The 13,485-nt window shown below is 33.6% G+C and overlaps 1 protein-coding gene across 5 annotated transcripts in view; it reads left to right on the forward strand.

Annotated features, from left to right (window-relative positions):
• Ptprk (protein tyrosine phosphatase receptor type K) overlaps positions 1–13,485 on the forward strand; it is a 526,982-nt gene that overhangs the window by 272,761 nt on the left and 240,736 nt on the right. For all 5 annotated transcript variants that reach the window (XM_076858271.2, XM_076858267.2, XM_076858268.2 and 2 more), the window contains exon 6: positions 4,001–4,175. In XM_076858271.2, the coding sequence (XP_076714386.2) occupies positions 4,001–4,175 (175 nt within the window). The remainder of the gene's footprint in view (positions 1–4,000; positions 4,176–13,485) is intronic.

Consider the following 13,485-nt stretch of genomic DNA (forward strand, 5'->3'; position numbering starts at 1 on the left):
GCATTGGTCATGTCTTAGCAGCAAACAATCAATTCATTGAACTGGACCTATGATAAAAGGGAAAGAGTCAGCTTTGAATTATTTTAGAGGAAATACTGCCAGATTTAGAGTCATCAGTCCTGGCTTTGATATTTTGTTCTGCTATTTACAGGCTGTATATCTCACTTGTAATCATTATGAACCCAGATAGTTTCTTCTTTAAATGAACATTTACTATGACATGAGGTATATATGAGAGAGAAGGGTCAAACTAAAATAATAGCTCACATAATTTCAGGTATAAGGATGTGCTTATATAAGTGATTATTGAAGATAATCATAATATCATGACTATAATAAATTTTATAATTATTTTATTTGAAGAAATCCTCTAAGTCTTAAATGGAGTTTAAGAGATATTTCTAGGAAATATTATAAGATAATAACTTATAAAAGTTGGAGGATTTACATGATTCTTTTCACTAAAATGTTCAGTGAATTTAGTTCATTTTCATAAAGTATTTGAGTACCTTCTAAATAATGATAATGAGAAAATATGTGTAAGTGAAACCTGAACTCCTGCCTTCCAAGATTTCAGTATACAAGTGACAAAAAGAAACATAGAAAATAATATTAAAAATTCAAGATACCAAGGACCATTAATAGTTTCTATCATAATTTTGGTGGGTATCTTGAGCCAATATCAATGACACGGCCATCAGGGCAAGAAAGAGAAGAGTCTGTACAACCTGATTAAAATAGGACATGGAGGCAGAGAAGACAGAGCCACACCAAAATTGATGTCACTGTGGAAATCAAATAGAAATGTCTAAGAGATGCTAATTTCTGGGGACAACAATTTTTTTTATAAGAGCAAATGAAAAAAATCATCCAAATTCAGTAATAAAGAAATAGCACAACTCCAATGTTAGCCATTAGTTTGCAAGAGAGAGTTAAAAGAAACAATTTTGGGTATAGTGAAATTGCTGGTTATAAAGTGAAGGGACAGAAAGTGAGGTCTCACTAATAGTATAGAGGACTGAACATTTGGAGCAAAGAAATAACATGGGCAATTGTGATTCGGAAGGAATGTGGCAGCATAAGAACCTGGATGTTATAAGGTAGTGCTGTAAGCTATGTTGGGGTGAATTTGAAAACCATTGAGAATTTCCACAGGACTGTGGTGGGAAGGTAATTGGGTCTGTGAACATTCACCGTGATGGGTATGATAATTGGGCTTGCTGAGAATTCTAGAAGTTGAGAGGTAGTTGGGTGAGAGTATGGAAGAGGGCTCTGCAAGTTAGAAACTGGGATAATGGTAGTTCTCTCTGATTGAGGGGTTAAGTACTCAAAGAAAAGGTGCTCACCACTGGGATTAGTATTGTGAAAGGAATGCCGATTAAGGTAAAAAGATGGAGTACTAGTTGGTCTTAGTAGCCTACCCTGTAACCCCAGTTATTTTGGAGCCTGAGGAAGAAGGATTGCAAATTTGAAACCAACCTCAGAAAGAGTAGAAGGGACTTAAAAAGGCATAGTGTTTAAAGGCTTAGGTAGGTTTGTACATCTGCAGAGGAACCCAGTGGGCAGAACAGGCAGCAGGAGTTGGCTTGGCTGGCAGAAATGAAAAAAAAAACATAATAATAAGCAACAGAACTAAAGGTAATTGAGGGCGAGGGCACAGCTAGAGGGACACATGAGGAAGTCTAGACGAGGGTGTATAGAAGAGGCCAGAATGCCACGTTGTGGTCTACCTTGCTATTAGAAAGATTGTACAGAGATGATGAGCTATGGAAGAAAAATACAGTCTGAGATTTGCATGTGTAATGATTTTTTTTTAATGTGGTTTGTGAGGAAAGAGAATTTAGGCTGATTTATGGATTTGTATTTCATGGCTTTTGAACATAAGCTGCTTTTTTCTTATTATTCAGAGGGATGAGTAGGAGTTATTGTTAAAAAAATTCATGGAATGGGTGGGTAAAGAGAAGACTCAAGAAAACACCCAGTATATAAAAAACAGGTACAATCACAATTGGGACTTTGTTTCCTTAGGTATATATGTATGTGTATGCATACAAATGTACACATATAGAAATATAGAAGTTATACATTTTATCACAGTTGAAAATGTATAATGTATAATATGCACATGTATAATATCAGATATGGAGAAATATTTTATGTAAAGTGCATTTTAGGATTTAGAAAATTATTACTGGACCCTGGTTTTGATTCCCAACATTGCAAATAAACAAAACAAGAACAAGAAAATCATTAAAGCAGTACACTGCCATCTTTATAACATACAAAATCATCAAAGAAAACATTTTTAAAATGGTTATTAATATACCCTCCACCCTAATTTAATAAGCCTGCACATCTTGTATATGTGTCTTATACCTCTTTTTCAAGGAATATTTTGAGATTCATACACAATTTATAATAGTACTACTCAGTGAGATGTTGGAGCCAGTGAGCACCAGAGAATTGTTAATTTTCAGAAATATTGAGAGACAAATGACATCACATTGAAAGATTGAACTTTGCCATGTGGGAATATTTGCACCCCAGAAACTGGCAAATGCTACAAATCATAACTTTATATTTTTGTTTGAAGAATTAGATGTTCCATATTTTACCAGCACATAATTGGTCCTAGTTTGCTTAGTTCAACTGCTACTTTTTTGGATGAGTAAAATGCATAAATATTTAGATCTTTCCCACATTGAACTCTTAAAAATGATGCTGAGTTCAACATTCCTGTATATATCTCCTTGGTCACATTCAGAAGAATGATTTAAATGCAGAAATCTGGAAGTGGAATTGTGAGTGCTGAAATTTTTACATTTTCAACTTTTCTGAATAACAAATCATTTTCTAAAATCATTCCAACAGTTTAAGCTGTGACCTGTAATTTATTGGTTTTTGTTTCCCATATCTAGTCCTCTGAAATGATATTTCAAGTGTTATAAAAGGGTACCAAGGATATTTAGCATTTCCCAGACAGGAAATGAGGTTGAAAGTCATGACCCATTTCTTTCCAAGAAAAATTATGGCTTTTTGTTTCATTTCATCTGTCTTTGACATATAGAACGTTTAAAATTCAGATTTATGATCTCCTTACATGGGTATTAGACATACACATTTTCTCTTTTTATAGCCTGTCCATTTTTTGATTGGGTTGTTTATCTTTTTTCTTATTGAACTATAGAAGATCTTTACATATCCTGGCTGTTTATCTTTTGATGGTTATTCCTTTGACAAATATCTTATCACAATTCATGGCTTGCTTTTTGTCCCACTCTATTTATAATGTCTTTCAACATATAGAAGTTTTAAATTTTATTATACTTGAAAATTGCAATCATTCCCTATATAGTTTATGCTTACTTGTCTTGTGTTAGGTATCCTGATATCATAAATATGTTTTCCAGGTTTTCATTTTGAGAGTTGACAGGCATGCTTTTAACATTTAGGCTCTTTCGATTACTTCTGGAAAATGTATAAATTGGTTGTCATTAATGCCAAAGAGATAGGAGTTTGCAAAGAAGAGAGATTTTGTGTTGACTCTAAATTATTCATCAGTCATAATTGTCATTCTGTGGTAAATACATGTTTCCTGTTTGGAATGAAGAGATGCATCCTGATCTCCTATTGAAACAAAGAGAACAGCACATGCAGTGTATTATAAAGGTTAAAAGAAGGTGGTACATACCCTTTGGGAGGATGGGGATAGTGAGTGACTTTTACTGGAGTCATTAACTCTTGTTAATTCATAAATAGCAACTTTATGGAAATCTAAGATAGTTACTAACATCATGTCATGCTTAAACCCTTTAAAGAATACCAGTATTTATATCCATTTCCCGATTCAATGACAATGGTAAAAATTTATGGATCCACAAAGACATTTTCCTTCTAATTTAGCAGCAAGAATAATTTATCATAGATACTGCTTGCTAAGATGCTTTGGATTTATAGAAAGGTGAAGAACCTGTTTTTAAAGATTGGTTTTTGTTTGCAGAGACGAAATGGAGAAGATATACCTGTAGCCCAGACTAAGAACATCAATCACAGAAGATTTGCTGCTTCCTTTAGATTGCAAGAAGTGACAAAAACTGATCAGGATTTGTATCGCTGTGTGACTCAGTCAGAACGAGGTTCTGGTGTGTCCAATTTTGCTCAACTTATTGTGAGAGGTAAAATTGTTTTCACTTCATGAAATTTCATGTCTTTATTAGAAAAAAAAAGCAACTCTGTACACATTTTGATTCATTTTAAACCACAGTGATTTTCATGGCAAGTCACTATAAAAATCATGTCATTATAAAAGTTCAGATAATGTATTAAGTTAAAATTAAGATGCTATTTGCAGTGTTTGTCATGAAGTCTACAAGTGTTTCTCATCAAAAGGAATTTGCTTTATAATGCTTTAATAGGACAAAACATTTTAAATATCTCACTCTGTATTACTATCATAAGTTCACATTTTAACATTAGATCCATTTTTTTTTCTTGTTTTAATCCTTTCTGCTGATATTACTGCAATGAGTTGTTTTTGATGCCCTGTGGCAGTGAGGTCAAGGTCAAAGGTTCTATTCTGATGTAGACCTGTATAATTTACTGGTATAAAACCCCAGTATTAAATATTTACTAATTATGGTCTCCTACTCAATCTTAAAAAATTAGAACTTATTACAGGAATGTGAAGGATTGGATATATCAGTATGTATCTGTAATGAATCCTACAAAAAATGCAAATATATAAAACATTACATTTAATCAAAATTTACTAAGTCCCTATTATTTCCCAGGCATTGTTCTACCTCAGAGGATATAATTATAAATGAAAACAAAGTTCTACATTGGATTAACATTTTGTTACTTTTAGCTACCCTTTGAACAAAGATACTGAAAATGCCCTGTCAGATCGTGGCAAGTGTTATGAAGGAAAAGACACAAAGTGATGGAGATTGATATTTTAGTTACAATGATTTAGAAGATGTCCTTGAGAAGGTGACAACTGAGCTGAAACCTTAAAAAAAAAAAAAAAAAAAAAAAAGAAGAAGAAGACTTCAGCTATATAAAAAAATTAGAGGAAAAGCAGCTTTGTTGAATAGGGTATCAAACATCAGTCAATATTGACACAAATGAAAATAATGATGCATTTCCTAAGTCTCTCTGTGGACAATTTTAAGAAATTAATATAATAAAATTAATATCATATAAATTAATATAATAAAACCATCTGAACTGGACTGAGATTTTTGTGAAGAATCTGGGAAGGCATTTGTGAATGAGTAGGATCTGAAGGCTGAGAGAAAGTTGCCCAGGTGAGGAGTATGGATATTGGGGCAGTGGTAAGACCCAGAAGCACCAAGGCCTAAATAGCCCAGCATATGACAAGGTCCAGGGGCTGGAATGAAATATATGCTATATATCCATATTCAAGTTACTCTATTTTATAATACTTGACATAAAAGGTCTTTTACATGCATTATTTCATGATTTACTTGATTTTAATATTTAACCTTGGTAATTATAGAAAGAAGGAAATTGAAATTCAGGTTATTTGAGAGTTTGCCCAGAGCCACAAAAATCTAATAATCGATGCTATCATAATATACATCCATGTTTTTTATCTTCGAATGGCGAGCTCTTTCTTTTCCAATTCAGTGTTCTCTCATATTAACATTATCAAATAATCCTATTAGCCTCTTTATATACCTCTGTTTTGGGAACCATGAGAGCTCATTTTTTTTTTAAAAAAAAATGTTTATAGGCTGAAAATTCTCTGATATCTTCATCATCAGGTCATATCACCTGCACAAGTTCATAGAATTACAGCCTCATTTATTAAAGGACAACAAAATACGATAATATTTGAATCTAAGGTTCAAACAGAGAAACCATTTATCTTGTGTTCATATATGAGTATATATTCACCATTGTGGAATTTTGTTCCAGCTTCTCTAACTGAACCTGAATTTAACAGCTAAAGGTGTCCTTCAGGGTGATTATTGTGCTGTGGCTACAGAGATGAGGGTGTGTCTCTGGATCATCATGCTCCCCTTATCCCCAAAGTGTTATATGAGCTCACCCAGCATGCAGCCATGAAGGAAATGCTGTTTTGACAGTGCATTTTGAGTGCTTTTGGATACTTTAGCGTAATACCTGTAGTTATATATGCTAGACTGTATTGTATTACATTATGTATAGTTAATACATAAGCTTTTTTTTAGGAAATAGAAGAGAGTATTGATGTTTTTATTCAAATTTCCTCCTTATGTGTCCAAATCATTCTTTTGTGTGAACATTTTTGCCTTTTATATTTTAAAAGGGAACGATTTTGTCATTATTAGAACTCTCTAGTTTATCTTTATTTGGGGGAGGCAGTATGGATTGTCAAACCCAGGGCTTCAAGGTGCTAAGCAAGTGCTCTACCATACAGGTATCTCTCCAACATTCCTTGCTTATCTTAATTAGCAAGTAAGTTTTATCATTTTATTGAATGATAAATCGCTTTACCTAGAAACAACAAAATATTTCAAAAAATTTTTTAAAGGGTGATTCTTAAATATCATTAAGAATTTTGTCCTTTTCTTCCTCTTTTTTTTAAAAGAAAGTTCTTTTACTTACTATACATTTCAATTTAGAATTAATGGTAGAAAGGTTGGGTTAAAATATAATAGGGATTTGGATGTGTTATTCACAGTCTGCCTACATTGTGGAAATATATTTTGATAGTTTTGACAGTTTTATTCATTTTCATTTTTTTCAATAGAGTTTAGGGTCTATATCTAATATTTACAGGTGATGCTTTGCTTTCTCTTTTATTTGAAATCCAATGTAGAGGAGGAATAAGCTTTCTTATTTGTCCAGATAACTACCAAATAAATATTGCTAACCAAAAACATACCCTTGGGGTTTAGCTGTCCTGGTGTTGAAACAGTGCTGAGAATTAACTATGATGACAGGTCCTATCGCTCATTGGCACTTTTAAAGCTGACATCCTGTTACATGGATACAAAAGATGGTAATTTTAAAGGAAATTTTTGGGGCAGTGATATGAATACTCTTTAATAAGAGCTGGCATAGTATTGCCTGTTGTCAAAGATGACCCATGGGTAAGAGTTTATTAGTGCATTTTCTCTTAAACTGAAAGTGACAGGGTATGCTTAAGGCTTTTTTTTTTTGTTGTTGTTGCTGTTTGTTATAAATGAAAATTTCCCTGCAAAATTCTCATGCTGAAGAGTATCGATCTCTGTATTCCCATAGCCACAGGAAGAACAAGAAAACACGGTGAGACAGAATTTACTTTGTCATGCCTTAACGTTGCTTCCAGATCGTTCTGAGTAATGATAAAGTCTGCAGCTTGTGGGAGCCAATCTTTATTGACAAAGTTTTTATAGAGATGAGGTGAAGAACACACATTTTTGCTCAATGATTTCTCAAAATTGAAGTACAGAGGATGTGAAATACATGGGGGTGGGGCAGTGGTTTACCAGCTTCATACTGAAAACACCAAGTTTGTAGTCTAATTATTTTACTGATAGTTTTGCTCAATCTCTACCTGATTTATGATCTTTCTCTACCTGTCTATATCAAAGACCCACTTACATCACTAACCAACTGACCTTCAATAAACTTCTATAAAGTTCTCTGCTAGAATAATTTCTGTTCTGAATTGTTGGCTATATTGTTACATCAACCATTTTTACCTGTAAAAGTATAACCATTATCTGTAAAGAACATTTTTGGTTCTTTAATTTGAAAAGTACAGCTTTTTGTGTATCATTGTTAATGGTTGATTATTACATTTTACTCTTCACTATTAGCCATTATCAAATGCTATGGACACAAAAGTACTCAGTAGTATACTTATCTATCTCTAATTATGACAGTGACCTCTAGCTGCAAATTGGATTAGATATAAATCTGTCTACCCAATATTACTCAAAATAGATACCAAATTTACTTAGAGTTGTTTAAAATTGTAAGAAATTGAGTGATGTTGATATTGCCCTTTTTAAGACAATATAAGCATGCTAAAAAACAAGAGTGTTTATTGACTTTTGTGATTAGGATGTTCAGAGGTGATTTCAGGGTTGTTAGATTCAGTCTTTCAGGATCTGTGTCTTTGAAGTTCTTCACATTGTAGTCAGTGATTCTGGATTCCATCCTAAGCTAAGCTCATCCTATAGTCATAGCACAGAAATACGGTTTCATGCTTTTTTGGGCTCATGCAGTTGGGGATAAAGAGTACTCTACTTTACATAACTATCCAGATAAAGAAAGGAGGGAGGAAAAAAGGGAGGGAGTGAGTGAAGGAGGAGAGATGGAGAAAGGAAAGAAGGAAAATTGTTGGAGAGAGAACTAGAATGTTCAGTAGAGTACTTTTGTACACAGGTGTCCAGAGTATTGGTATTGAGAGGTAGTTATTCATTCTGTTTGGTGAGATAGTAACTGAACAAATGTTTCAAGAGAAGGAACAGCTCAATTTCAGTAGACATACAGACCAGAATATGGTGACATTGGAGAAGGGTGTTATTCTGTGTCAAGCAGCAGTATTGGTCATTAGGTTATCAGTGGGGTTGTTTGGTGAATGGGGCCTATCAATGAAATAATTTACTTGGTACGAATTAACCAGTACACTAGTAAAGAAAAAGGGAAGTCCAAACCGCCACACGATTTCATGTGAATTTTTAAGATAGCTCTTGGTCTAATAATTTTGGGTTTTATTTTATCAGCACCTGACTGTCTGGTTCACCCTTTTTTTAACATCAGCACCTAGTTTAATCTTTATATCAAGATAATCAATACTTCTCTCAAAATTAACAAATACAATTGTATAGTTGAAGGCAGAGTGATCATGCTGACCCTGGAAGATGGAGGGCACAGTCAATGGACCACATATCTTCCTCCAACCTATAGAGGGAGCCAAGTTTGTTGGTGCCAGATAGTTTTTAGTGTCTGACCCAGTCTCTTTGCTTTCTCAAATGAAGTAGTAAGGGTGATTTTAAGTTGAGCATGAAATACTTTTCCCTTAAAAAATAATCTTGGTTTGACCAGTATTCTAATCTAGTAGTCTAGTCTTTCTGTACCTAGCAGTTAAAAGTCAAATCTGAGTATTTCATTTTTATATTAGCAACCAAGACTTTTGGAAAGTGGACAATATGACATACTTAACTAACACTTTTGCTAGCTGATGTCAAAGTCCATGGGATTTCTAGCTTTTGACCTTAAGCATTCTGTTTAATGCAGTTCAGTATTGATTTTTAACTAGTTTTCATAGTAGAGCTGTCAGACTCAGGAATTCATATAAAGATCTTCTTAATGGTGACTTGAAGATTGCTTTTTTAATATATATGTATTTTATTGTAAAAACTAGTCAACTGGACAGGAGGTTTGGAATTATTTGTGAAGAGTGCATTTTTAACAACTATGCTTTTTAAAATCTGAAATATAACAAAAGTCTTAGAACACACCAATGGACCACATACTAATTTTCCCCAGATCCCCTTCTATAGTTAGGAAAGCACATACAGTTAGTGGAAACTAAATGTCTTAAATTAGAAAGAGATTTAAAATGTCTCATATTTAAAAATGTTATTCTGCTACCCTTGAGTATGATAAAAGGAACATTTGGAATCTTCTCTCATTCATAATACCTACTTGTAATTCAGGTGATTCAGTGTTCAAGATGTCTGGTACATATTTAAATTCAAAATGAGCAAGAGAATACTAGATGTCCTTATTTCAGATGGTGTACTCTGGTACAACCTGAAACTGGATACTGATTGAATTGTCACATAATCAGTTTAGGAATGCTTTTGCAAAGTTGAAAAAAAATTAGAATTAATAATAGTACTCTGTTTCAATGTAATGGGGCCAAAATCTTACATTTAATATGTACTAGACCTCAGTATTGTTACCCAAAATTTTTTTTTAAACCTATTTCTGTAAGCTACCATTCTGGATACGTTTGTGTACTAATTTTCTTCTCCTATGAGTTTCCTTATGGGCAAGTCTATGAAAATGGTAGAGTGCAGTTCTTGTTTTCACCTGAGTGACTATTTTCATTTCATTTACTTTCTCTAAGTTCATTTAAAAATATAAAAATGCAATGAGAGTCCTTTTTAGGAGGATATTTGAGTATTTTCCATGGGTGATTCACATGTGCAGTTCATAGAATGTTCAGTAGCAAGGGTGCTGGATACCACTTTTTAAGTGAATTTGATGCAGTTTGCTTTTATTGGACCATTCTTAAAAATTGTAAAGATCCAAGGAGGAAGCAGAATCATTTACATGCCAAATGACTATTTTTGTGAAAGGTGACTGAATTTGATGTCAGATTATCTATAAAAGCTCTATGCTCTTCTTCTGTACCTTTCACATCCCTTAGAGTTTGTGATAAATGTAATTTGGGTCCACTTCTACCAAGGGACTCCTATCTACTTCATGGACTAATAATGTTTTCATTATTTATATTGTTTCCTGTTCACAGTTTTTCTTTCTCTTATCCCAAACCCAAAAGAAAGCTGTGAAGTCAGTTTGTACTACAAATTTTCAGTCTCTCTGGGTTCCTTTGCAACTTCATTGGAAAATCCTCTAGCAGTATGTGTTGAATACTTAAAGTGCTAAGAGGCACTAGAAAACACCAAAGAAACTTCAGGGTCTTAGCCCTTAATTCTGTTTAAAAATGTTGAATTGCTATTTTGGTAGAATTTTGGCTTAGATTTTGATTGCATTTTTAATTTTAGAAGGGCCAAAAGGTTCCCTAACAAATCAAATATATCAACCAAAGCAGCTAATGTATGAAAACCTTTTATTTAATACCTAACATGGTAAATAGTGTTACATTGCCAGTTTCTGATAGAATATTCACTGAGTAGAAGCTATGTAGTTGACAAAATGAAACCAGGCAGTGATAGAGAGAGGTCATTCATCTTGTATGGTTGTATAGCAAGTGAGGGTGGTGACTAAAGTGTCTTGGTGGGCTGTTACTTCATTAGTGACAGTTCTTGAATCCCTCTTCCTTTCCCCACCACTTCATCATAAAGGTAGTCAATAATAGCTGGGTTCCCTATAAGTGTATCGGCCTATGGGTGGGTTTTGCTTAATTTTTCAGTTTTCATAAATTATGTCCCTAATAAATGTTTCCATCTTTTAAAAAGCTAGCCAATACACATTCGGCTTACTACTAAAATGTAATCAGGAGCCTATTATTAAAAGCATTAACAAGAAAATACATGAAAAACAGTCATAATTTAGAAGTCCTACAAAGAAGGCAGAAAATAATATGTACTTGCATTTTTTGAATAAATCAGTCAAAGCCAACTTGTTCAAAGCGTATCATACTACTATATAAACTTCTTTTCTTTCCTTCTGGGTTAATATAAATGATGTTTTCTCCTTTATTAGAAAACATCTAGTTTCATAATAATTAAAAGCATGCATAAGATCAACAAACTTAAGTACAGATAAATATTTATGTTTTCTAAGACTTCAGCCTGGAATTTGTTTAGCATAATCATTTGATTCTAGAAAATAAGAAAAAATTTACCCTTTCAGTATTAAAAGAGGATTTTCAGGACAGAGAAATAGAGATGAAATAATTGGGTAAAATATATGGCAGCTTTTCTCACCACATGAATCTACTACAGTTTCTTCTTCTGCAGCTTTATCTTAGCTCTGATGTTGGTTTTAAGAAAATTATGCCCTATATATGTGTTTGTTCTCTTTTCTTACTATGGGAACAGGGTTATTTTTAAACTTTAGCATAGACTTTGGAAGATGACTTTCTTTTGCTCTCCAATTTCTGCCTTGTGAGCCTTAAACTAAGAAAATGTTTTGTTACTTCTTTGTCCTGTTACACAATTTGGAAGCAGATTTAGATGTGATGGTACAGAATCTGTGATTGTATTAAAACAAAGAAACAACAAATGAATAATTATCTATATGGTTGTTAGGGAGAAATTTCACCCACATTGTTGTTTATATCCTTCTAATTGTCATTGCCATTTTCTTTCATCTTTGTGTATATATGGAGGATTCCATGGCTATTTCCACGTTATCATGCTACTTCTTCCAGTGATGTCCTTCACATTAGAGGAGAAAAATATACCACTGTCCCAGTCCTTTGCTGTTCACAAAGACTCAAATGAACTGTCCCCTAACTATCATTCCAAATTTATTTTCTAACACTCACATTCCTTAATCCATGTCAGGCATACCAACACTTCTAAGTTTACTCTTGCTTTACAATCTTTTCGTTTGCTATACTCCCTTCTTTTTTTCTCAACTATATACATGCTTTCACATTTTTACTTTATTCAGGATAGTACTCAATTTTTTTTTCCCAAAATAGTGTAAAGCCAAATGGCAATTACTTTGCAATACAGAACTGAATTCATCGATTTTGTTTTAGAGAGTTTTGCTGTTTTCAAAGTTATTTAGCTATTACATTTTTAAAAGATTGTTATGCAATGACTATTCTGATTAATATGTGTAGGACAAGACTGTGGTCTCAGAGTTTTTCATTGTTGCAAGTACAGTCTGTACAGTTTACTAGTTGATTGCTTCCTTCATTTATCTGTATTGTATTGCATGTGTTCTGGGTGTCTAGCCCTTTCCATTTTCCTCACTGCCACCACAATACCATCTTCTCTTTAGTATACATGTAAAAAGCAAAGGTTCTTCACTGGTCTCTCTCTACCAGGAATTACCTCCTTCTAATCAGTCTTCAGCAAGCAGCCAGAAAGGCCATATGGCAGAGAATAAGTCAGAACATGCTCTCTGTGGCTCTGCTGGGTTCCTGCTTATGCACTGCATTCCAGATGTGTGATCACAATCTGAGGGCTCTACGTGTTCCACTTGTGCTCGCCTTTTTCAATCCCTTGTGGGATTTTCTTTGCTCACCAAACTCTAGCAACACACACTTTTCTTTTACTCTCTTAATCTTTTCTGCTACCTTAGGACCTTGGCTTTTTCTGCCTACAGTACTCCTTCAGCAATCCTTAAAAAAGCAAAAACAAAACAAGAAAGAAAATAACAACAAAGAAACTTGGATTCCTCTATTAGATTGATGAAACGAAGGACATTTCCCTTTTGCTTATTCACAACAGTGTCCCTTTAGCCAGTGCCATGATCAAAGTCCAGAAGACATAATGAAGTGTTTGCTATCAAAGAAACAAAAGCAAAGTTATAAATGTCATGTGAATGGCATGTATTTAATGTGTTGAGTGGAGTAGGGCAGCCTCATCACCGCCTTTGATGCACTGAGGAGGAAGGGAAGTTTCATTTGACCTATAGTAGATGCATAGGATCTGCACAATTGAAATAAGTTAAAATAAATAGTTGCACTGTTAACAGTTGAAAGAAGTAACAGACATTACAAGAAGAGAAAATGACATTGTTAAATACATGTTCTTCTGGACAAGTATTAAGTATAGACTCTTATACTATGTTTTTCAGGGAACAAACATGAGATGAATCAGAAATTGTACC

This window comes from Callospermophilus lateralis, chromosome 6 (assembly GCF_048772815.1).
Source record: "Callospermophilus lateralis isolate mCalLat2 chromosome 6, mCalLat2.hap1, whole genome shotgun sequence".
NCBI lineage: Eukaryota > Metazoa > Chordata > Mammalia > Rodentia > Sciuridae > Callospermophilus > Callospermophilus lateralis.